The 25,266-nt window shown below is 48.7% G+C and overlaps 2 protein-coding genes across 7 annotated transcripts in view; one reads left to right on the top strand and one right to left on the bottom strand.

Moving 5' to 3' along the window:
- The window catches only part of Pdzk1 (PDZ domain containing 1), a 31,791-nt gene extending 8,786 nt beyond the window's left edge, over positions 1 to 23,005 (bottom strand). The window contains exons 1-4 of one of the 4 annotated variants that reach the window (XM_087632927.1): positions 22,886 to 23,005; positions 6,942 to 7,153; positions 5,723 to 5,972; positions 415 to 551 (exon numbers count right to left, since the gene is read on the bottom strand). In XM_087632927.1, the coding sequence (XP_087489053.1) occupies positions 415 to 551; positions 5,723 to 5,972; positions 6,942 to 7,151 (597 nt within the window). In that variant the 5' untranslated portion in view covers positions 7,152 to 7,153; positions 22,886 to 23,005. 4 annotated transcript variants of the gene reach the window in all.
- Cd160 (CD160 molecule) overlaps positions 22,652 to 25,266 on the top strand; it is a 33,983-nt gene continuing 31,368 nt past the window's right edge. For 2 of the 3 annotated variants that reach the window (XM_087631447.1, XM_087631430.1), the window contains exon 1: positions 22,988 to 23,064. The gene's annotated coding sequence lies outside the window, so the exon portion shown is untranslated. 3 annotated transcript variants of the gene reach the window in all.

Here is a 25,266-nt window from a genome sequence, read left to right as displayed (position 1 = left end):
ATGGTTATTTAAACAATGAGCCGGGGCTTGGGGGTTTAGCTCAGTGGTAGAGCGCTTACCTAGGAAGCGCAAGGCCCTGGGTTCGGTCCCCAGCTCCGAAAAAAAGAACCAAAAAAAAAAAAAAAAAAAAAAAAAAAAAAAAAAAAAAAAACAATGAGCCACCTAGTTTTCAAGGTTCCCATTACTTGGAGATGTGGCTGACTACAAGTAACTGAAAGTGTAGTAATGGAAACAGGGGAAGAGTCCCTGCTAGCATTGCCCAAGTTACCAGAGACTCTGCGCACCCTTGACACAAAGAGGCGCCTCATCTAGATGGCTGGTCTCCCACCACAGGCTCAGCCCAGCCCAGCTGATACTACTTCCAATGAAGATGGAGGGAAAGGGAGGTGAGAAAACTGCCATTCAGGGTCATACCTTTTCCACCACTTCCTCATGACTGGCGTTTTCTACATTTTCTCCATTCACTTCAATCAAGTGATCATCAGCCAGAACACCAGCTTTCATGGCCACACCCTGAGGTGTTATATCAGTCAGGAACACGCCCTTTTTACCTGGAAGAAGAGAATCTACTGCAGAGAAATGCTGCCAGTCTGGCAGGAAAGAGTTCCCTCTCAATACCTTTAGAGCTGACTCAAATAGCAAGTCTCTGTGACAAGCTGGTGAGACAACTCAAAGGGTGTCTTAGTTAGGGCTTTACTGCTGTGAACAGACACCACAACCAAAACAACTCTTACAAGAACAACATTTAATTGGGGCTGGTTTACAGGTTCAGAGGTTCAGTTCATTAACATCAAGGTAGGAACATGGCAGCATCCAGGCAGGCATGGTGCAGGAGGAGCTGAGAGTTCTACATCTTCATCTGAAGGCTGCTAGCAGATACTGGCTTCCAGGCAATTAGGATGAGGTCTTAAAGCCCACACCCACAGTAACACACCTACTCCAAGAGGCCACACTTTCTAATAATGCCACTCCCTGTACCGAGCGTATACAAACATCACATTCCACTCCCTGGCCCCCATAGGCTTGTTCAAACCATGAGTCTATTGGGACCACAACTAAACATATCATAATGCAAAATACTTTTAGTCCAACTTCCGGAGTCCCCATAGTCTATGGCAGTCTCAACAAAGTCAAAAGTCCAAAGTTCAAGATCTCTTCTGAGATTTTTCCAATCACTTAACTGTAATCCCCAAAGCAAGACAGGAAACAAGCAAGACAAAGTCTAAACTCTGCATCTCCATGGCTGATGTCAAAGCAGTCTACAGATCTCCAACTTCTTTTTCACTTTTGTTGACTGCAACAAACTTCTTTCTCCAGGGCTGGTTCCACTCACTGTTTGCAGCTCTCCTTAGCAGAGAGCCCACAGCTCTGGCATCTTGAACATCTTGGGATCTTTCAAGGCAACTCAATGTTACAGCTTTTTGTTTCAATATCTGGGATCCTCTGAAGGGCTGGCGTCACTTCTCCAGCTCTGCCCTCTGTAACACACTAAGCTCAGGTTGATTCACTCCACTGCCATTGTTCTTGGTGATCATCCCACGGTACTAGCATCTCTAATACACTAGGGTCTTCTGCTGCAACTAGGCTTCACCAATACCCTCTCGTAGCCACACCTCGAATCCTTTGCATGACCCTTCAGTCCTGGGCCATCAACTGCAACTAAGGCTGCACCTTCACCAATGGCCTTCCGTGGCCTCTCACAGTGCCAAGTTTAGCTCTTTATGACCCCTTCATGTTTCAAAACCAGTACCACCTGGATGACTCTTACACATTACCAAGTACAGCTGCAGCACAAGGTACAGCCTTGGAACACAGCTTCTTTGTGCTCTCAGAAAACACTTCCCAGATTTCACCTCAATGATTCTGGTCTCTTCTTAATAACATTTCTTAGCTCCAGCTAACCAGCATCATTTGTCCCAGTAGTCCCTTCTATTTTTTTACCCTAAAGCCAGAGCCACATGGCCAAAGCTGCCATGTTCTGCTGCTTTCTGGAGCTGGAATATGCCTCCCCCTTATTCTATTATTAGCTTTTTGTTTTCTGACTCCCTTTCTGCCTAAGCTTGGCTTTCCTGGAACTTGCTCTATAGATTGACTTTGAACTGAGAGATCTGCATGGCTGTCTCCTCTAATGCTGAATTTAAACTTAGCTGGGTAGGATCTTGCCCCCAAATCCCTTAATCTGTTATCTCCTAGAATATAGGTTCAGCTCCATTTCACTTCCTGGTGCCCCTCAATACTTGAACCATATACTTTATGTTTTTCCTTTCTAAGTTTGCTATGCTTGTTCAAAACTGATCTTCACGAGACTTAACCAGAGAACAAAGTCTATGATGGGCATTCCTGAGACTTCCTTTGTTAATGCAATTTAATATAAATCTCTTTACCTTAGCCTCAGGCAGACTTCAGACAAAGACAAAAAGCCACATTCTTCACCAAAATATCACAAAAACAGTCTCTAGGCCATGTATTGAAATTCCCCACCAAACTCTCTTGGGCCAGGTCTGCACCATTCAAATCAATCTTGGCAACAAAGCCTTCCATATTTCTACTAGGATAGTCTATTAAGCCCCACTTAAAGCATTCCACTGCTTTGAAATCCAAAGTCCCAAAATCCACATTCTTCTAGACAAAAGCATGGTCAGACCTATCACGTCAATATCCCAGTCCCTGGTACCAACTTCTGTCTTAGTTAGGATTTTACTGCTGTGAATGACCAAGACTACTCATAAAAACATTTAGTTGGGGCTGGCTTGCAGGTTCAGAGGTTCAGTCTGTTATCATCAAGGCAGAAGCATGGCAACCTCCAGGCAGGCATGGTGCAGGAGGAGCTGAGTTCTACATCTTCACCTGAAGGCTGCTAGCAGATACTGGCTTCCAGGCAGCTAGGATGAGGGTCTTAAAGCCCACACCCACAGTGACACACCTACTTCAACAAAGCCATACCTACTCCAACAGGGCCACACCTTCTAATAATGCCACTCTCTGGGCCAAGCATATGCAAACCATCATAAAGGGTGATGGTATCCAATACCAACTCCTACAAGTTGTTCCCAAGCCTCCATACATTGAGAATGGCATACATGTGGGCGCGTGCGCGCACACACACACACCATTATAAATTTGAAAAATAAACATCTAGCTTTGGCCTCTTGAACCAGAAAGCACTGGTCCACACCCACACTGCAATAGCCCATCATTCTATCTGTGCATCTGTAGATTTAGAACTCATCTGCTCCATTCCTTCCCCTCCGATCAGTACTTTTTCAGCAACCATCACATGCTGCTAGAGTTCATAAACAGCACTGTGGCAGCTAGCAAGGTCAGAGAGAGGAGGAGGAGGAGAGGAAAGGAAGCATGTGTATGTGGTGTGGTTTAGGTGTTAACCTGAAGGAGTGCAAGTAACAATTCTCTAGAGCCTGGTACTCCGTCTAGGCTGAGGGCAGCTTTCTACGGTTATATGTAATGGTGGGAGTGAGAAGCCTTTAGCTCTGCTTCCTTGCACACTAAACAGTCTTCCTGTTACCCATCAGAACCCAAGGATGGCCCCTTCAGGCCAGGAATCAGATCACACCTCCCTACAGCTCTCTCTGGAACAGTTAAGTATCCGTGACAGGACCTGCCAGCTCTTAGTTTATGATACCTGAGTCCCCCATGCTCCTCCTCACATATGCTGTGTTGAACTAAATTCCATGATGTGAAGCATCTCACCACCCCTGGAAGGTCATGAAAAGCCAGACTTCTCCTTTGTTCTAGGACTAGGAGAGAACTCTGGAAGCCAATGTCTGAGGAGGCTCCGCTAGCCTTCTTGCCATCCTTCTCATGTGGGTTTGTTGTTTCATTCATTCACTCATTCATTTCTTCATCCCCCCCCCAACCCGGGATTTAAAGGGATGCCTGCCCTTCCCTTTAAGAGTCCACCAGGCTTGACTCTATATATTGTGTCGTCTAATGCTCTCCCTCGTCCCCCAAGGCCCCACCATGGCTCTGAGCAGCCCCCCACTTCTAATAAACCTCATTCCTGAAGGAAATTATGTGTCAATTTCTTCTCCAAGCCAATTGCTGCTTGGTTGCTTTTATATTTAACATAATCTTGTTGTAGTTTGTCATGGAAACAAATTCTCTTCATAAAGGGAAACAAACAGCTCACTGTACACATTAGCACAAGAGCCAAATGACTGGACTGAGTGTGAATTTGACTTTTTGGGTTTTTTTTTTTTTTTTAATTTTTTAATGTATGGATCCACTGTAGCTGTCAGACATACCAGAAGAGGGCATCGGATCCCATTACAGATGGTTGTGAGCCACCATGTGGTTGCTGGGAAATGAACTCAGGACCTCTGGAAGAGCAATCAGTGCTCTTAACCGCTGAGCCATCTCTCCAGCCCCCTGTTAGGTTATTTTTATTACATTTATTTCTGTGTGTGGACATGCATGCACACATGTGCAAACACACACACACACACACACACACACACACACACACACACACGCCACGATGTTCATGTGGAGGTCAATGTTGGCTCTTTCCTTCCAACAAGCAGGGCTCTGCGGCTATCACAGTGGGCAGCCGGCACCTTTACCCACCCAGCCGTCTGCTTTTGTTTAACACTGTTTTACTACTAATAGATTTCTGAGAAATACCAAGGTTCTTTGGCCCTCAGCACCACTGTGTTTAATAATAGAGCTATAGGGACTGTCTCTCATGATTAATGGCTATCTCTTGCTAGAGGTCGCTTACCCTCTTAAAAGAATTTTCAGTTGGCCTTCTTTATCTCTCATCAAACCATGAGCAGAGAGAATGTGGGCAGGGGGACATGGCTAATGTCAGGTGATGGGTTAACACTCACTTCATGACCCCTTCGCTGTAATAAAGCTAATTTCTGGAAGGCAATTATCTAAGTGTCAGCATCTTTTCTGAACTTACCAACCTCTCCTACTTCTCTGTATAGCAATTAAAGACACAGCCAGGCAACTAGCATGGCTCCGGATTCCAGCCAGTTTCTCAGGGAAACACCAAGAACTCTGGTCAACACTGTGACACAGTATGTTCCTCTGAAACCACAGAAACAGGGCCTCAGAGTGTAGGTCAGTGACATCTTCGGACAGTTGAGGCGGGACCTCAACCGAGAGCACGAGAATGTCACCAGCTTCAGCAGCAATATGGTTGTAACCTGATGACAAATGCTCAAATTTTGCTGAGTAAATGAACACATAGCTTCTCTGGGCCATGAAAAGAGATTATCAGTCTTACTCCATGGTAACTATCATGAAAAACCTCCTCCTTGCTTCCCTCCATCTTAACCCCGTGGGAGCTAGAAAAGAACAACGAAGCCCTGTGGTGGTGGTGCACACCTTTAGTCCCCCGCACTCAGGCAGGTGCATCTCTGAGTTCGAGGCTAGCCAGGTCTACAGAGTGAGTTCTAGGACAGCCAGGGCTACACAGAGAAACCCTATCTCAAAAAACCACACAAACAATAAAGAGGCATCAGCCCTTGAACTCAAAGGACCAGCCTGACAAACAATAGGCAAGAGTGCCCCACACCCCACTCTGCCCTTCTGCTGTCCAAAGTCCCGATCTCTCTCTGTAAAACTGCAGAGAAAGGATTCCTACTGGAGAAGAGTGAAGAGAGAGTGACGCTGTGATGAGCAGCTGTGGAGAAGCGGCCGCTAGCCAGCGTCTGTCTTCCGGAAGGCTATTGTCTGGTTCCCACCCCAAGCTCACCTTGGATAGTTTTCAGAGAGAAGCCAAAGCTGTTGCCCTCCTTCACCAGGTAGCAGAGCCGTGGCTGGGCACACGTCTCCACCCCTCCATTCATCCCAAGGTCGGGTTTCTTTTCATTCAGAGCTGGCTCCCTCGGGCTTTGATCCAGTTCTTTCAAGTCCACCTGATGTTTTACAGCCTTCTCATAGGAGTCTCCATCCAGAACCAGCAGGGTCACTGAATTCCCGCTCTTTCTGACCAGATCCACCACCTAGGAAGAAAGGGGGAGTGGTAAAGGGCACCCGCCCCCATCAACTGCAGGAGGAAGATGCTTGGCAGTGTCCCTAAAGATTTCAAGGCTGACCTGATCCCCATATCCTAAGCGGGGGTATCAGACACCTTTACCACAACACTGATCTAGGGGAGAGTTAGACTGGGTCCCTGGCACTGTGGGAATCCAGGAAGCCTCTACAAGGACTGGTCTTTCTCAGAGACGAGTGCTCTGGGGCAGCTGTCCTCAGCCTGTGGGTCACACCCCCTTTGGGTCGCATAACACATATTTACATTATGGTTCATAACAGCAGCACAATTACAGCTATGAAGTAGTGAAGAGAATAATGTTACAGTTGGGGGTCACCACAGCATGAGGAACTGTATTAAAGGGTCTCAGCATCACGGAGGTTGAGAACATTGAGTGAGGGAGGACAATGGGGCATCTCAGGTCTAGGAAGGGACACCACGGTGCATGGGGCAAGCCCAGCCTCTTAACGAGCTAAGTCCCCTACGTCATCTGTGTAATCACAAGCTTGTGCTGAAGGCTAATAGGTTATTCAGATAAACTTGTCTACCTCACAGCAAACGGGCAATGCATGCTCAACCTGACACTATTAAAGTCCAACATTTTCAATGTACTGATTGATTCATTTTATGATAGGGCACATGCTACGACACACGCATGTGGGAATCAGAGGACACTTGCGGAAGTCAGTTCTCTTCTTCCACCAAGTAGGTCCGAGGGATTGAACTCAGGTCATCAGGCTTGGCAACAAGCCCCTTTACCCACTGAGCCACATTGACAGCCCCAAAAGTATAATCATTTTTACAGTTCTCGATTATAAGCAACTAGGCTGTCAGACATAAAATATGATAAATCCTTGCCTTGCAGGCAGAAGAGAAGGAAGCCCCAAGATCATAATGGGCAGAGATGTGGAGGCTGGAGAGATGTCCGCTGTCCACTCACCTGTGCATGCTCTTCCTTGTCAACAAAGACCCCGTTGATCCTGAGCACTCTGTCGCCGTCTAGGAGCCCTGCCTTCTCTGCCGGGCTCCCCTCCTCAATCACCCGGACCAGGTGACCGTCAGTGTCCTTCTCAATGCGGAGGAAGAAGCCATAGTTCTGCCCCTCTTTTTTGGACAATTTACACTCTCTGGGGTTGAAGGTGGAGGCCATTTCTGTGATAAAAACAGATAAATCCATGGGCAAGAAATCTAGTCAGAGCATGAAGCCCTGAGAGCACGAAACCCTGAGAGCATCCAGCACAGCCTATGCCTCTGCTTGCCTGGATCCATTCTTCTGTGTGCAGTGCAGCAACACTGGGGCCCAGGGAGCCTTTGTGCAGACCATGCTCACAATTTCCAAATCTACTCCCTAAGAATGCCTTTTCACCTAGTGCCAGACCCATGCATCCAACTGCATTCGAGGCTCCACCTCAAATACTAACCAAATTCAACTTTGTCCCCTGCCCTAAAGAGGGCAAGTCAAAAAATGATGATCCAGAATGTTTAAGGAGCCAGATAGGATTCATTTGGGTGTGTACCGGTGCATGCCTGTGTATGTATGTGTGCCTGTGTGTGTGTGCATGTACCTGTGTGTGTGCATGTACCTGTGTGTGCCTCTGTGTGTGTGTGTGCCTGTGTGTGTCATGTACATGTGTGTGTGTGCACATGCCTGTGTGTGAGTATGCCTGTGTGTGTTTTTGTGTATGGGTGTGTGTGTGTGTGTGTGTGTGTGTGTGTGTGTGTGTGTGTGTGTGTCTAGAAATCAGAGGTGACGGCAGGAGTCTTTCTCAATCCCTCTCCATCTTGTTTATTGAGACAGGTTCTGTCAATGGACCCAGAACTCACTGATCTGACCATAGCAGCTAGCCAGAGGGCCTCCATCTCAACCCCTTCTGCGTGAGGGCTGCAAACACACCCCCAAGCCCAGCTTTTTACAGGCTTTAGAGGGCTCCAAGCCCTGTCCTCAAGCTTGCCCAGTAAGCACTTTACACACATTCGGCTTCCCAGCCTCAGGAATCTCATTAGGACATTCCCACACAAGGGCTCTGCCCACATCCACCTCTAAGAAGCACATTAGCGCTCAGATCTGCTGAGCCTCTCAGGTTCTAGGTGTTAGGGGTAGACCCATGAATAAGAGGAGCTACGTGCCACCTTTCCCACTTGGCAGAAGAGTTGTTTCATAATTGTATTTTTAAAACAAAATGTTATGTGGGTCATGCTGTGGAAGAACGAGAGAGGTATGTGATGACACAACAGAGGGTCTTTGGAGAGAAGGCGCGGGCTAGAGAGAAATAGAACGGGCCCCCTGGAGAAATGACTTTCCAAGAAGTACGAGGCTACTGAGAGGCAGGTGAGGCAGGACAGGGCAAGGCAGGCTTCAAACAGCTGAAAAGAAGGGAGGAGAGGAGAGAAGGAAGAAGGGGAGGTAAAGTGTACAAGGAAAGGGGGAGGTGGGAAGGGAGGGGAAGGGGGAGGGGGAGGGGAGAGGGAGAAAAAAGAAACAAAGCCAGGCATCAGGCCTGGCTGACACTCTGGTAATGGAACAGGAAAGGTGGGGGTGTCCTGGCCCAGGCAAGCAGCCCTCAGCAAATGCAGTGGAGCACACAGTTTGTGAAAGTGGGTGTCGGTCTAGGGAAGAAGGGGTTCAGCAGTGGAGGATAGGAGTGTAACCAGGAAATAGGATCAAGTCCGTGACCTATACATACAAAACTATGAAACAATGAATGCGGTGGGAAGGGAAAAAAATCACTGTAAGTGACCCAGGAGTTTCTAGTCAAAGTAAGGATGGCCAAGAAAGGACTCCAATGACAGGTAAGGCCACTTCTGTCTCCACCCACGCTGCCCCCCTCATCCCCCACTACAGGAAGGGGGCTGGGAACCAAGGGAGAACAGGAACACATGGATCCTTACTGCTCAGGAAAATGGGGGGACCACTGGGGGCTCCAAGGCCTCCCCACTCATCACTGTCCTTTCGGAGGATGGTAGGAGTGGGGTCCAGCCCAACAAGAGGCTGACAGAAAGCAAAGGGCCAAGATGGCTGCAGCCCACACCTTCAATCATCTTCATGGCAAGCTGTGTGTGTTCCCCTCATCATGGCTCCTACTCGGAGGACAGGAAGAGGTGACCATATGAAACACGGAGGGGACAGAACGGGAACAGGCAACGCTGTGCAGCAGGAAGGCCTCAGCCACCTGTGGTTCAGCCACCTTAAATGCTCTCTGCAAGCTTGGTGTGAAGCTTCATGTGGTCAAAAAGAGCGAGAAACAGACCCCATCAGGCTTCAGGAGAGAAGAGCAAAGCTACATACACCAGTGGCCATCACCTACACACTGGGAGAGCACAGCCGCTCTCCTACATCAAAAGGCACAAGTGGGGACAGGGTTGGGGGAGGGGGGAATGGCCTCCTGGGGAGGAAGGGGCTGAGTGCAGATGTCTCCAGCCAGGACTCCTCCCTTGCAGGCACCGCTTCCAGCTTTAACTGCTCTTTCGGTCCAGCTTGCACATGTTTCCACCACATGCAAACTCTTCTCTAAACCTGACAGTTCTCAACTTCAGGGGGCTGAGAAGTCTTGAAGGGATCTGTCAAAGATGCCTGGAACATGCGGAGTGTCAGGCAGCCCCGTCCACATGTTTCCAATGCAAATGTGCCTTTACAGACAGAACAGAGGCTGCTGCCTGCCTGGTGCTCAAACGAGGAGGCTGGTTTGGGTCAACAGACGAATGCTCATCTTTAAGGCACCCACCTTAAAACTCAGCTGTCTCTGAGCCACAGGTCGAGCCTCTGTGGCAACCACCACAGGATCCCTCTTCTCCTCCTTTGCAGCCCAAAGAAAAGTGCGATCTCTTCCCTAGAGAAGACCACACTGGGGAATGTTCCCCCCTCTCACTGGACATCCTAAGCCCAACGGGCCAAGGCGACATGAGTTGACTCTTTCTTGGCACACTTTCAGACGGAGTCTTGTTTGGGTGGCTTGGTTCAAAGTTTCTAAACGGCGATGCTGAGAACAGTGAGACCTGCACCTGAGGCTTTGAAGAGACTCAGGTACAGGAGGTCACCATTTCTTCCCACAGCTATGGTTGAAGTGAGGGTTAGAACCAGCTCCCAGCAACAGCAAAACTGACCTGTCCTCATGTTCCTGTTCTGTTCATCTCCTGTCACGTCTGGCCCCAGACTAATACTGCTCCATGCGTCACGTCCAGCATAAACAGTAGATGTAAATACCCTCGCCCCAACCGAGCCACTCAAAACTTCAGATGCCTGACCTCACATGGGCCACACGACCCTTCCCACTGCAGGGTTATAGAAAGCCAGTTCACTGTGGCATCTAAGGGGCCCCACTCCAGGTCGCCTCCATTCCTCACTCTGTCTATGCCACATCCTGGTTTTATGCGGTTCCTATCAGACATGGTCTGTGGTTAACATGTCTGTGTCAACTGCTGCATGAGGAGATATCTGGACTCTGACTAACTAGCGGACGTTGTACTTAAGGGTCTGTTTTCTCTTTCTTCAGCCCCCCAGCCCTTGTACTTCTTGATGTAGAAATCTGAGGACCAATCCTTGATGGGAGTGTGGAGGTCATCAGAGAGAACTTGGAGATTTCAAGAACATCCCCAAATGGCGCTATTCCCAATCATCAAAATACCAGAGATGAAAAGGAACTCATGACCCGTGTCTAAGCAGACATGGAAAAGTCAATTCTTGGCAACAAACTTACTTGTCTGTGAGAAAAAGAACAAAGGCCCTGGCGGGCACACAGGGAAGACTCAGAGGCATTGGCCAAGTACACAGGGAGGACTCCCACAAGCTTGTCCATCACTCTACTTGATAATATCACTCTCACCTTTAGACTCCATTTTCTTCCAAAGCAATCTGATTCTTGCTACCAAGAAAGAATGCTATACCTAGGCCCAAAAGAAGAACTTAGTGCATCTTGTAAGTTTGGAAGGCGAGTTAAGGAACACAGAAGCATTAGGAGACTCTTCTGCCAGGGGTCAGAGTAGAAAGGATTCAAACTACTAGGCTGTTCCCTCAGAAAAGAATAGGTGATGGGGCCCGAAGTTGGCGCCTAAGCCCAGGGCTTCTTCTCACTACCCACACAGTGGCCACAGATCCTTAGGTAAATACTGCTCTTTACTGGCTCCTGCACGAGCAAGCTGGAAGCCAGGGCCTCCAGAGGTCAAGGCCACTGAGGCCCAAACAGCAGCAGGTCCAGCTTAGTTGGCAAAGGGTAAAAGGAAGTCTACTTTGGCCTCACGTCTGGGGCTGGAAGCTGCAAGGCTTTCACACAGCTATTTGGAGGAACTTGGCATCGTTCCCGCCATGAACGGGGTTTGTGGAAAGGCCGGCCTGTCCTGTCAGCCTGCTCCACCCAAACCTCTATCGCAAGCCTCCGTTCCAAGACAATGTTTCCAGTAGGCAGAAATGCCCCAGTGAGAAATGTCACAGACAGGAATGCTCATAAGCCAACCCACACAGAGGCAGGGTGAAGAGGTGTTTAAAGCCATTTAAACATCAACTTCATGACCTCCTGACAGGATTTGAAAATCTGAACTTGAGTGGGAACCTGACAAGGATATAAACTGTGCTCCCAACCCAAACATGACCATGGGAGGATTCATGAAACATTCCATGCTCAAAACCCAGGAGCATGTGTGACGGTGTACATCTTTAATTTCAGTACTTGGGAGGCAGAAGCAAGAGGATCGGAGTTGAGGCCAGCCTGGTCTACAGAGTGAGTTCCAGGCCACATAAGGAATCAGATACGGGAGTTGGCTCTTGATTCTGAGTTTGATCCCCAGCAACAGTTGCTATGGTAACACACAATTGTAACCCCAGAGCTGGGATGGTGGAGACCAGTAGATCCCTGGCTGATCAACCAGACAGCCTGCTCAAGGGTAGCGAGAGGCCCTGTCTTGAGAAAGAAAAGCAATCACTGAGGTTTGACCCCTATCCCTACAGACACACCCCCACACACATGCACAGGCATGCACTTACATGTCAACAACAGCAAAACCTAGTTCTTGTCTTACTCCTGCGAGTTTTTACACACATGCGCATACACACACACAAGAAAGACTCTCTACATAATCCTCCCAGTCCTGGAAATTCACTCTGTAGACCAGGCTGGCTTCGAACTCAGAGACCCACCTGCCCCTGCCTCCCAGTACTGGGATCGATGTTTTGCACCACCAGTTGATCTTACTGTTTTGGTTTTGTTTGGACTTTGTTGGGTTTTGCAATGTTCTGGTTCAAACCCAAGGCCTGAGTTCTACCACTGGCATTTGCTCCAGGCAAATCCTTCCTCCAAGGAAGGAAAATAAATAGCAATTCCTAGAGAAGTAAGATCATGGAGACCTCAGCATCCTCTCCTCATCCCTGGGAGCTGTGCAGCCCCGCCCACCTACACCAGCTGCTTCCCTCCATGTGAGCAGATAGGCCTCTCCAAACAACATAAGCTCAGTGACCACCAGGCACCACTAGCAACAATAAGTCATGTACGTGAGAACTCACCATAGGGGCTGGAGAGAGGCCTCAGTGGTGACTAGTACAGGCCGCTCTCCCAGGACACCTGGGTCCAGTTCCAGCACCCACACGGCAGCTCACAACCATCTGAAACTCCAGTTCCAAGAGATCTGTCGTCCTCTTCTGGCCTCTAAGGAAACCAGGCATGCATGTGCTGCACACACACACACACACGCTCGTTCACACACACACACACACACACACACACACACACACGCATGCGCACACAGGCAGGCAGGCAACACCCTAGTGTATAGATAAAATTAAAACAAATAGATGAACTCAGTGTCAGGTAAGGGACGTCATCTCAATGCTCACAGTCACCCACAAATTGGATCTCAATCCCAGCTGTCCCTCAGAGTCACCTGCAAAGAGTCATTTAAAAAAATAAATAAAAATAAAAATAAAAACAAAGCCACACTTAGTCCCCACCTCCCGTCTTTGGGCACAGATTCTCTAGGCGTAAGTAAAGAAACTAATCTTTGAGGTCTGCCCACATCGCTTGATGATGATTCTCCCCCCTCACAGTCACAGAAGAACGCATGTCATGGTCGGATGAGCTAGTAACTGTCACCCAGAGCTTTACCTTTACTCCCTCAAGAAGCCGTGCTGACAGTCTGCCTCAGAGAGCCCTTTGGTCACCCTGCGCGGTCCTCAGGATCTGGCAGTGTCTATGGCAAGTGCCTGACCACAGGGCCTGGTACAAAAATATACGGCAACCTAAATAATACCTGTGCGGGCTGTCTGCCTCCCCATGCACTAGTTCCAAGCAGTTATGAAGCCAGGCAGACATAGAGTCAAGCAGGTGACAGTGACTTTTAACCTATGGCTTTTAAGAGAACTCTGATGCAGGCCTCAAAACTAACTGCCTCCAGAGCTAGCCAGACTTGGGGGTAGATACCTTTAATCCTGGCACTCAGGAGACAGAGGCAGGCAGATCTCTGAGTTGGAGGCCAGCCTGGGCTACATATTAAGATCCTGTGTTTAAAAAAAAAAACAAACTAATGCCACGCCCTTCCCCTCACCCAGCTGCACTCAGGTCTGAGAAAGCTCGCCAGTAGCCCTCCTTCAGCTTCTCACTCCATGCCAGCTTCTACACTCGGCAGGAACAGTCTGTTTAGAACCACGAACACAACTTCTTCAACGTTCCCCTAAACATCAAGAGGACTTTTACCCCACAACCAACTACGTCCACCCCATACTAACAGACAAAGCACACAAGTTCTCAAGGGACCTCCAAGTCAGTCAGGTCAGGAAAGGGGTTGACAGATCACTCCCTTGAGCTGGACAAATGGCTCAGAAGTTAAAAGTGCTCACAGGCCACGCTGCCAGAGGGTCGGGGTTCAGTTCCTAGAACCCACCTGATGGTTCACCACTGCCTGTAACCAATCAGTTCCAAGGAATCTGATCCCCTCTCCTGGTGTCAGTGTTCACCAAGCATGCACGTGATACAGTTATACCGGCAGGCAAAACACCATACACACAATAAAATAAAATAGCGGAGGGCAGAGGGATCACCACTCCGAACAGATCGAGGAATACTTTAATGAGGGTTTGACTTTGATAACAGATGGGCGGGGTGTCGGCTGCATCCCAGGTAGGCAGTGACTGTTTTAAACAGGGAGTGGCTATCAGTCCACAGACTGGGAAGTCCTTTCTGTAGGTTAAGGCAGAGATAAAAATCAAATCAACGGGAGATTGTGGGTGGCAGACATGAAAGAATTTCATTTCCAGACCTAGGTATCTGGCTGTGGTTGGATCGGTGCACAGGGACCACTCAGCGTGTTCTAACAAAGGAACAATAAGTTCACAGTTGGGCTCAGAATTGATGGGTGGGCTGGACTAGAACAGACACCCTGGAGGCAGGCGATTGCAGTGATCTGACAGGTGATAAGGGCCTGCTTGGCCTAGAAACTGTGACGCCAGAATGGAGAGGAGGCAGGCAGAGGATCTTCCCAGAGTGCTAAGCAGTCAATTGCATCCAACCTTGTCCCTTCAGATCTCTCCAAACAGAGATGGCATCAGACAGAGCAAGTGCAACACCACAAGTCACAGTGTGTGCATTGTCCAGATCAGCCATCGTGGGGAGCTGCAGGAACGGGGCACAGGGTATCAGGGTATCAGAGCCACATACTTCTTCCTTCGCTAGCGTTCTCCAGCCGTCTGCTAAGCCTGTCTGCTCTGCCACAAAGTCTGGTTTTTATGTCACCTAGAATTCCCCACCCTACCCAGGTTATTCCACCAATCAGCTCAGATATTCGTTACCACCTCCGGGCTGGGGACTCCCTTCCTAGTATGGGCTGGATGATGGCCCCGCCTCTGAATACCAACATTGACCTTGATCTCCAATGTGACCACACTCAGAGATAGGAACGTTAAAGTGGCAACTAAAATTAAACCCTGAGGATGAGACCAAATCCAGTAGGGCCAATGTCCATTTTTAAAAGAAGGTGAGATGCCACAGATGCCCTCACACAGAAAAATACTATGGGAAGACACAACAAGAAGGTAGCCATCATGAAAGCCAAGGAAGGAGGCCTGAGAGGGCCAACCTTAAGACATCTCTGTTTTGTGTTTCTGGCTTCCAGACCTACAAGAAATGGCACTGGGATTCTACCAGCCTGCAGGATTGTATCGCAGCAGCCCTATCACCTTCTGCCTGAGGTAGACTCAATATGGCCTCGCTTCCAATAGGCATGTTGACAGGCACTTGTAACCGCCACGTGTGGGAGGCTTATGAGGGGGAGCATGAGTCTGAGGCCAGAGTGAGCTACATAGTGAGACCTTGTTTCAAAGAAACACAATGGAAGGGGGCGACAAAGTCGGTGTGTGATGGGCTTTAACTAGGGGACACAGCAGTTCTCCTGTAGCTCTGATGATGTTGGATGGGAGTCTCTTCCCAGGGCAATCTGTGTGAATGCACAAGTGACAGGAAGAGAGATAAGGAAGCAGCCTTGGGGAATTCCTAGAAAAAATTCATCAGCAGAAAGCCCGAGCTTACAATGCCATCCAGAGAGGACTCCCAAGATAAGACACTGTAAGGAAGGGGTTGGAGAGATGGCTCAGTGGTTAAGAGCACCGACTGCTCCTCCAGAGGTCCTGAGTTCAAATCCCAGCAACCACATGGTGGCTCACAACCATCTATAATGAAATCTGATGCCCTCTTCTGGTGTGTCTGAAGACAGCTACAGTGTACTTACATATAATAAATAAATAAATCTTAAAAAAAAAAAAAAGACACTGTAAGGAAGCCAAAGGATGCCAAGAGAGGAAGAAAACCAGGAAAGGCCACCGGGCTGAGAGAACAGAAGTCCAGGATACTGAACAAAGGCAGCAGCAAAGGAAGACACATCAGGGGATGGCTGGGACGGAAAGGTTTGTTTGTTTGCTTGCTTGGTTGGTTTGGATTTTGTTTTTTAGGATGTCCCCTGTGCCCTTGGCTAGTAGCCTAGAACTCACTCTGTAGACCAATCAAAGATCTGCCTGCCCTGCCTCCCAAGTCCTGGACTGAAGGTGTGCAAGAGCACACGGGCCAGATGCTCCCGTTTTTAACCTTAAGAAAGCCGTCAGCGTGTGGAGTGAGGTAGAGAACACAGAAGTGAGTTAGCCTTGATGAGACCGAATCCTTGACAGGTGGAGCAGGGAGAAACGGGGAAGTGGGGTGCAGGAAAACAAGGCCCATGTCAGCCCCTCCTTAAAAGCAGCTGGAGATGTAGAAAACTAGGAACTTTGGCAATGTGGACACAAAGTGTCACGCCACAACATACAGTGGGGTCAAATAGATAAGTCAGTGATGGCATCTGGGAGAAGACAATCGTTGGTCCAGGGGTCCTCCATCCATTCCCTCCTGATAGTCTCTATAAAACTAATCTTAGCCAAAGGGGAGAATGCCTTTGTTGCCAGTGAACTGCTCAAATAACGCTGAGACCCGCCCTGCCCCAGGAGTATCCCATCAGTCTGAATGCTAGAGAGCCACGTGCTGTTAACAAGGGGCTCAAACAGAGCCTCAACAGTGAGCTGAAGTTCTCGGCATAGCTCAGCCCATAGCACATGAGCTCCAAGTGGAAGCCGGTAACGAGGGACCGGGAGAACACAAGGGGTAGAGGAGCTGGACTTAGCAAAGCATTGCTTCATAGGCTTAAAGCTCACCTATGTGGAGACCATGGTCACCAGAGAATACTTAGGGGATGGCTCAACTCAACCAGAAAGCATCACCAAATTTCCAAAAGATTTGATAAAGGAAGTAGGAAAAACAAGGACTCTACCTATAGTGGGGAAATGTGGTCTATGGTCAGCAATGGCCTCCAGAATGACAGCCCAAGTCCTGCCATCTTTGCCCATGTGATGGTCTGGATGTAGTAAGACTTTTACATAAGCATAGTAATCTACTGCCATTAGTCACAAGTACATAGACTCGCCACAATCTTATCTAATAGTAATTAGAAATTAATTGTGTGATCAGAATGACAGGGATAGCAGAGCTCTCCCCATGGCACCTATTTAAACACCTGCTCCAGGAAACAGTTTAACTGAAAGGTAAAGGCTTATGAGCCAGCTAATGAATAATGTTTAACTTTGTTACTGAGCCCATGGAAGGGTCCTCAATTATGTAACACAGGACGGAACCATAGAGTAAGCAAACCGTGTCATTAAGGCAGAAGTGGGTTGGGGGGCAGGGTCTATCTGGCCACCTTCAGTCTGGACCTGGTTCACCTTCACTGACCTCCATGCTTGTTATAAAACCTGAGTGCTTCAACCAGAAGAGAGCAGCACTCCCGGGAAGTTTAACAGGAGTATCTGCCCACATGTGCCTGAGGTCGCCCTTCTTGCATCTGTGCCCACCCGTGTGACCCGAAAGAGCAGAAATTGGCAGACTTCTGTTAGGAAAAAAATATAATTGGTGGAATGTGGGAGTTAGGTCCAAAATCATAGATAAGCTGTGAATTCCCTATTCAGTCAACCCTGGCAAAGGACTTCCCACCTAGACCGGCACATCCATCTCTGTCAGAACCTAGCACAGGATGTTTCTGCTAAGGCCATTAAAGAAATCATCTCGTATGGCTAGAGAGACGGCTCAGCAGTTAAGGGCGCTGGCTGCTCTAGAAGAGGACCAGAGTTCAGCCTCACCACCCACATGATGGCCCACAACCTCCTGCAATTGAACTAATGTCTTCTGAACCCTGTGGGCACTAGGCGCATGTGCAGTGCATGTACATATATGCCAGCAGAACACTCATGTGCACAACACAAATAAACTTAGAAAGAAAGCAAAGAAGGAAGGAAGGAAGGGAGGGAGGGAGGGAGGAAGGAAGGAAGGAAGGGAGGGAGGGAGGGAGGGAGGGAAGAAGGAAGGAAGGAAGGAAGGAAGGAAGGAAGGGAGGGAGGGAGGGAAGAAGGAAGGAAGGGAGGAAGGAAGGAAGGGAGGGAGGGAGGGAGGGAGGGAGGGAAGAGAGAAAGCCTTCTACGCCTCAGCTGATGCTGACAGTGGAGTCTCTGGCAAGCAAGACACAAACACACGTTGACTTCATGCTTCAAAAACAATTTGCCTAGAGTATGCCTTACAGTTCTGGTGCAGGTGTCAGATGTTAGGCCGCTAGGGCTCATCCTTTGAAAGGTAACATCTGTGGCGATTCAACCGGTCAAGTCTGTCTAAGTGACTAATACCAAAACCGAAGGAAACGCAAGGCCCTAAAGTATAGATGTGCTAACCATAGCTCCCCATCGTGACAGTTGCTGTTAGCTCTTAGCCAGGGAGATTTAAAATGCAGGGAATTCATGGACGCATTCCACTGAGAATTATCTAGAAAGCGGTGATGGCAAGGCCCGATGAGTAATTTTTATTTCTCCTTTATGACAAAGAATAGAATTTCTTATATCAAAGGTCATTTGATTTGCTGGTACCTAATATCCTCACTACTCCAGGCTCCATAAATGATATTTTATACTCTAGGCTAGGACTCTGCTCTGGGAGTTCAATGCCCTCCACACTTTGCTTACCTAAGAGTTTCAGGAGCTGTGAGAGATGGAGTGAAAAACTGTGAAAGCAGAGACAACGTTGAGAGAAGACTTCTTCCCACTGTTGATGGAACAGGTACCCGAAACAGCTAAGCCTCCATGAAGGTCAGCTGTAATAAGGGTTTCCCCAAAATCAGCCCCTGTTTCACATTGCACTTAAGGTTTTCCTTTTTTATGCAGGATTTTATGTAACCCAGGCTTGAGGCAGCGGCTAAGCACACTGGCTGTTCTTCCAGAGGATCTGAGTTCAATTCCCAGCACCCACATGGTGGCTCACGACCATCTGTAATGGGAGCTGATGCCCTCTGCTGGCCTGCAGCTAGAGCACCTGTGTGCATTAAAACATGAAAACCATGTAGGCCAGGCGTAAAGCTTACCTTCGACTTGAGGTTCTCTTGCTTCTCCCTCCTGTGTAGAGCTCACACCACACACCACCTGGTTTATGTGGTGTTAGCGATGGAGCCAGGGGATCGGGCCCAGGGGCTAATGCACACTGGGTCAGCACTCCCCAGTCCCTGAACTTGCATTTCTACCCAATTCCATGTTTCACGGGCTTGGTCTATTAGCAGTGTCTTCCTGCCTCTAGATAAACTCTCCAACCAGCATCCTCACTGGTCAGCCTCTAAAACACCCATCAAAAAACAAAAGCGGGGACTCCTGCTAGGGCATTGAGCACTCATCGCTCTTGCAGAAGCCCCAGTTCTGTTTACCTCAGTACCCTCTACTGCTCCTCAGGAAATAGAACGCCGTGCTCTGCATGACCACCCTCACCCAGCCTGCCCTTTGCACATCCCCAGGCTCTGCCTGGGTTACCTTCCCAGATGCTGACTGTGCATTCATAGCAGGTGCTAAGTAAACAATTTTTCCATATGAATGAGTTTTCCAAAACCTCCCCAGGACCCAGCCAACTTTCAAATCCTTGCATGACTAGCACACCCTGTAGGGATCCTATCCCTCCTCCTTTAAGCAGCCTCCTAATGTTCATCAAGGTTTATTTAGCACCTCCAATGAGGCAGGTGTCAGGCTCAACCCAGATGAGGTGAAACTCTGCCTTGCCTTCAGGGAGCCCAGAATCCAGTGGGACAGAGTTACAAAACACAGTCCTGGTGCTGACAATTGCTGCTAGGATAGTTTCAATGGGTTATTGTTAAATTACACACTTATTGAGTCCTTTTTTTTTTTTTTCACGTAGGGGAAAAAAGACTCTAGAAGGCTAAGTTGGTTTCACCTGGCCAGATCTGCAGGGCCTAGATTCCAATGTGAGGTCTGAGTTCCTTCTACTCCCCAACCTCAAGGGAACCATGGAGATAGTGTGGGAAGAGGAAGACGACTCCAGGCTGAAGAGCACACATATCTTCATGTGATAGAATCACCTCAACACAGATATAGGATGAAAGAAAGGAAACTGGTCAGGTTAGACGACAAAGCACCTTGGACTCAGGCCTGAAGATTACAGACAACATTGGTTGTTTGTGTCAGTGTCCCCAACGAGATAAGCTGCCTGCAGAGGAGGCACTAACGTTCCCTGTGGTGCTTTCATGGAAATAATCTGTATGGCTGATGGGAACCCCATGAGCTAGTCCTGCTTGGGGTTTTGTTGTTTTCTTGTTTTACTTTTGTGTTCCCATGGTTCCGCCCAGCGTCATAAGTACAGTATCTGGTTCTAGCCAGGTTCGGGCGGCAGATGTTTCAAGCCCAGAGCAAATCTGCAGCAGCAGAAGCAAGGTGTCATCATCCCTACTGCAAAGCTCTTGCCTCTGCCAGGCATCCCCCGAGTTCTCTGGAATCCCATACAAAGGGAACTAAAGACAATTGTGACGTAACCCGCAAGACGTGTGAGCATTTAACTTTCCGAACAGCAAGAATTCGGTCCCACCATACTCAGATGAGGAAGAAGCAGGGGCTCGAGAGTAGCTCATTGCCCCTGAGGCACAGGTTCCCAGTGCTCTTAACGGCTCATCCCGGGTGCCTACCAGGCAAGGGGATAACGCTGAGCTAGGTGGTCTCTCCTGAAGAACCAAGGAAAAGAGCTGCTGAGGTTTGAGGGGAAGCTGTCCATCTCCACCTTACTGTTCTCACTCATTTTGTATGCAAAAACATGAGAGTATTTAACCAAGATGTGAGCAGAAAGGCCCTTTTCCACATTGGGACAACCTAACAGATTCCAAGTTCCCCAGCCCCCTCTCCAAGGAGTTCCAGCTCCTTTCCCTCCACACCACACCGGCTTCCATCCACCCGAACATCTAGGCATCTATTCTGAGCCAGCATCTGTCCTAAAACCTGGGAGCACAGAAAGTAACAAAGACAAGAGCCCTATCCCCTTGAAACTTAACACTTGGCAAAGTAGACAAGGATTTCTGATGACAGATGCTATGGAGTGATGTGACATTGTGACAAGATGGAGGGAGGCTCAATCTAGGACGTCCGTCTCAGATGGAAACATTCGAATTCATCGTCAAATCACAAAGGGCACCCCTTCAAAGCACAGACCCACCTCAGACATGGAAGGCCCTTAGTGAGCATCAAGTCTCAAGTCCTTTTAGTTGTTGGGGAGAAAATAAAGGCTCAGTGACACCAAAAGACTAGCACAGGATCTCCTAACTGTGGGTGCCACTTCCGGCTACTCCAGGGCACGTTTGGATTTTTTTCATTTGAAGAATGAGCAGCTTAGATTTATACTTTCAGGCCCCTCAAACACATTCACATTTATAATTTCATTTCCAGAACAACCTTTGGAAAATGGTGTCTGACTTCCTTCAACAGATAACAAAATTGGAGGTGAGGAATAGATCTAATGACCTGTCATAGTGAACCAAGACCTTAGGCATTGGCTTCCCAGACCTGTACTCTCTCCCTTGGGTGAGCAGCCTAGGAACATAATACAGCATCAACGAGTTCACGGGGAAGAGACCTTACCAGAATCAAAGATGAGGACAATTTGTTCAGCCATAACCCACAAATGCAATGTCCCCGAGTTGATGGTACATGAAAGTGTTTCTGTGTGACCTGAGGCAGCGAGGGCCCTGTGACTTACGGATACAGAATGGTGCTTTCTTCACCAAAGCCACCTGAAAGTCTGGTTCATCCCCAGCCCAGGAGTCTCCAGAACCGATGTGCCCTTAGGTAAAGAAAGGCCCTAGCGCGGGGAAATGAGCTTCTCCCAAGCTTGCCTACACACAGAAGCATCTGGGAGAGCTTCACAGTAGCAAGACATTTCAGGTCCACACAAGCCAGAGAGATTGAGAGATTCTCCCGAAGGGAGACTAGAGGACCTGAATTTCTACTCAGCCAACCCAGCAATCCCTGGCTTTCCTCATAGCTAAGCACTGCCTTGGGAGATAGAAGAGGCACCAGTGGAAATTAGGTTAGGCTGTACATTTTAAGGGCTGTAAGGAAGAGTCTTCCCTTGCATTTAGCCTTCCGCAAATTCTTGGATAGTAAATCCTCAGAAGAAACTTCCCCGTGGCCTGTGACGTCTGGTCTCTGTCTCTGGGCTATGCATCAAATCTCCATACAGCACCCCCACCTCGACCACCCCATCTCATGTGACCCCCCCCCCGGGAGGCGAGCAGCCCACCAATGCCTTCGACAAGTAGAGCCTGCACATCTCTAGTTAAAAGGACTATGGCACCCCTGGAAGACAGTCCTCGGGCCCCCACACACACACTTAACCTGTGCTCCCGCCACCACAGAGGCCTCAACCCCTCCCCGACAGCCACTTGCTACAAAAAAGAAAAGGGAAAAGTGGCTCCAGCCCAGGCAAGCAGGTCACAGAAGCCACTTCTTACCTGTGGAGAAGGATCCGCTCCGTCACTAGAAATTCTCCCTGCTGTGAACACTACTAGTCTTGGAACTCACTGGACTTTGGACCAAGATTGATTTAAAAGCTGATGTATTTAACAGGGACGTGTGGTCTGAGTTCAAGTGACCTCTGTCCTGCTCCCTGCCAGCAGGCAGGGTCCTAAGCTAGAAATGCCTGAGAGTCCTCAGCAAAGTCAAGCCCTGCCCCCATCCCAGCCTAACAATGGGGTGGAGGTAGAGAAGGGTGGGGAGGAGGTGCCTCGGCCTTTCCAGTTCTACCAATAAACACAAGACTGGGTCTCACCCAACCAATCCCCAATTCCAGTAGGAACCTCACTGTCCCTAGTACAGGGTCAGGGGATAATCGTCAGCCATCTTCCACACTCAGGCTGTCCTGAGAGCAAGACACTGCCACTCCTGCCCAGAAAGCCACCAAGAAGCCAAAGACCCAGTGAAAGCAAAGCCCCCGATCACTGTCCCACCTCCATCACTGTCCTGGCGGCCTTGCTTCTTTCTGCCTCCCTCTCCTCTCCCGACGGCCGCCTCCAGTCTCTAACTCCTGATACCTGCCTTCCTCTTCACACACTCTGGGTCTCTCAAGAAGGCAGCCGGGCAGGAGACGTTCCCCTGTGGCCTGGTGTTGCTGCGCCACCACAGCAGTTGATCTCTATCAACCACACCCACACAAGCCATCCTCACCTGGAGTCTCGCCCACAGTCAGGGCAGGAGACGGCAGTGAGCCCAGGTAAGCCCCAGGCTGTGCGCTGGGTGGCCTTGTCTTTCCTCCATTCGTGAAGAGCTGGCCATTTGTCTTCCCTGGGTCTTGGCTTTGCCCTCAGCCCAGGTGTGACCTAAGCCAGTGGGTAAGAAGTTTAAGCTGGCATCAGAGCCGCTCCATCATATCTGCCGCCTTCTGTCTTTACGCCTTATTCTCTTGACCTCCAGTGGACCTTCCAAAGCTATTAGGATAGACTAGGTCGCTCGAGGTTTAGGGCCGGACACCTGAGTTGAAAACCTGACTCCTCCAGTTTCCAGCTGTCTGACCTGGGCTGATTACTTACAGCATCGTGACAGGACACGGGGTGTCTCATACACACAACATAACATTTTATTTGATAGTAATATAAACATTTAATACCATGCCTGTAATTAAGTCTGGTCTGATTAATATGGAGCAGGGAGTTCTCTACGGGTTATATAGACCTAATAGGGTTATTTCTCTAATCCTTTTCATGGGACATGATATTCATCTTCCAAATAAGAAAGCTGAGATCATGTTTAATAATCCTCCCCAGGATTATTGACCAGGAGGGCAGGAGAGCCAGCTGCCGACTCCACTCCTGTCTTAGAAGAGTCATTGACAGCTGTGGTTAGGCCTCCTGCTGCCAGGAATGGCTTCCTGTGTCCCTGTTCACCTTTGCCAGGAGTATGTGAACAGGGGCCAATGATGAGCTGTTCTCCATTGTTAGGGAGACAGAGTTGGGATTTTCTGGGTCACTTCCAAGTCCAAGATGGGATGATCCTAAATTTGCTGGGTTTTAAGGTGAGCGCACATATGCGCACACCCCAAAGGCTGCCCTTGAGGGAGAGCAATGCAAGTTGTGGTTTGTCTGCACAGTCCTGCAGATAAAGACCTGCGACTACAGGCTATAGCACGGGATATCGGGTGGTTTTGTTTCCAAAAGTGCTGGCCATGAAACCGAAGGCCTTATTGTGTTAGGCTAATGCCCTTATGCCTGTCACAGTCCAGTCCTGGCTTTGGCATCAGAAAGATTCAACCCTGGATCCTAAATATGTTATTAATGGTTTCTTTCATTGGTTAGTTTGTTTGTTCAAGTTTGGGGCTTTATTTAGTCAGGCAGCGCCTGTCTACACCCTGGAAAGGTAAAGACATGCTTACCAACATACAGTCTGTGGTAATTACCTGTCTTGGTGTTTCCATTAAGGTGAGAATCCATGGCAGCTATGCCCCCAGCCCCAGCACCTCTACTCCCTACTCGTCATCCAAGGCCAGTCTGTGACTAGGAATTTACCAGAGAAATGTCTTTTTTCTTCCCAGAATCTGGGCTGAGATGGCCATTTTCTCACTGCCTTCTCGATCCCTTCATCCTTGCTCCATTTTGTCCATAAACACATCATGTTCAGACGCATTCACATGTTAGTTGATTCCTTTGTCTCTCCTACAGCACACTAAGTCCTCAAGAACAAAGGTTTGTATTTTCTTTTAGATTTTGTTTGGGTTTTTTTTTTATGTGCATGGGTGTTTTGCCTGTGTGTATGTCTGTGCACCACATGCATACACGGTGCCTAGGGAGTCCTGAAGAAGGCACCAGATCTCCTGGAACTGTAGTCACAGACAGTTGTGAGCCATCATGTGGATGCTGGGAATCGAACCTGGGTCCTCTAGGAGATCAGTCGATGTTCTTACCTACTTAGCCATCTCTTCAGCTCCTAAGATTTATATTTTTGTCACCTTGTCTCAAATGCCTAGAATATAAAGCTACCATGTATTAATGTTTCAAGGAACTGTGAATGAAACACTAATTAATCCTGCCAGTACAGCTGGTTTATCCACCTCGCACTGACTGTAACCTTGGGGTCTCCATTCTCATCTCCCTGGGGTCACTTCAGCTGCTCTTAACTTCTAAGTACACAGCGTACCAACATTTATAAAATAAACTCGCTAGAAGTCCAAGGTGGTGAGTTGGGATTTTGGGGAGTTCGGGGCAGTATGGATGGCACTGTGCCTGCTGCTCACATGGCTTCCTATGCAACTGGTCAGAAACAGAAAGCTAAATTCCACCATTTCCTAGTGCTTTCCTCACTGTGTGCCAGGCAGACTGGTAATAGTTTAAATACGCAGGTCACTGCGGTGAGCAAGGGAAGCCTCTCAGGTCTGCAGCAACTTGCCTGGGGCCAGTTCCCTGACTGCTCAGCCCCTCCAGAA

Source organism: Rattus norvegicus, chromosome 2 (genome assembly GCF_021556685.1).
Source record: "Rattus norvegicus strain SHRSP/BbbUtx chromosome 2, alternate assembly SHRSP_T2T, whole genome shotgun sequence".
In the NCBI taxonomy this organism is placed as follows: Eukaryota; Metazoa; Chordata; class Mammalia; order Rodentia; family Muridae; genus Rattus; species Rattus norvegicus.
The sequence above is the reverse complement of the archived record's forward strand: the minus strand, read 5'-3'. Positions and strand labels throughout refer to the sequence as shown.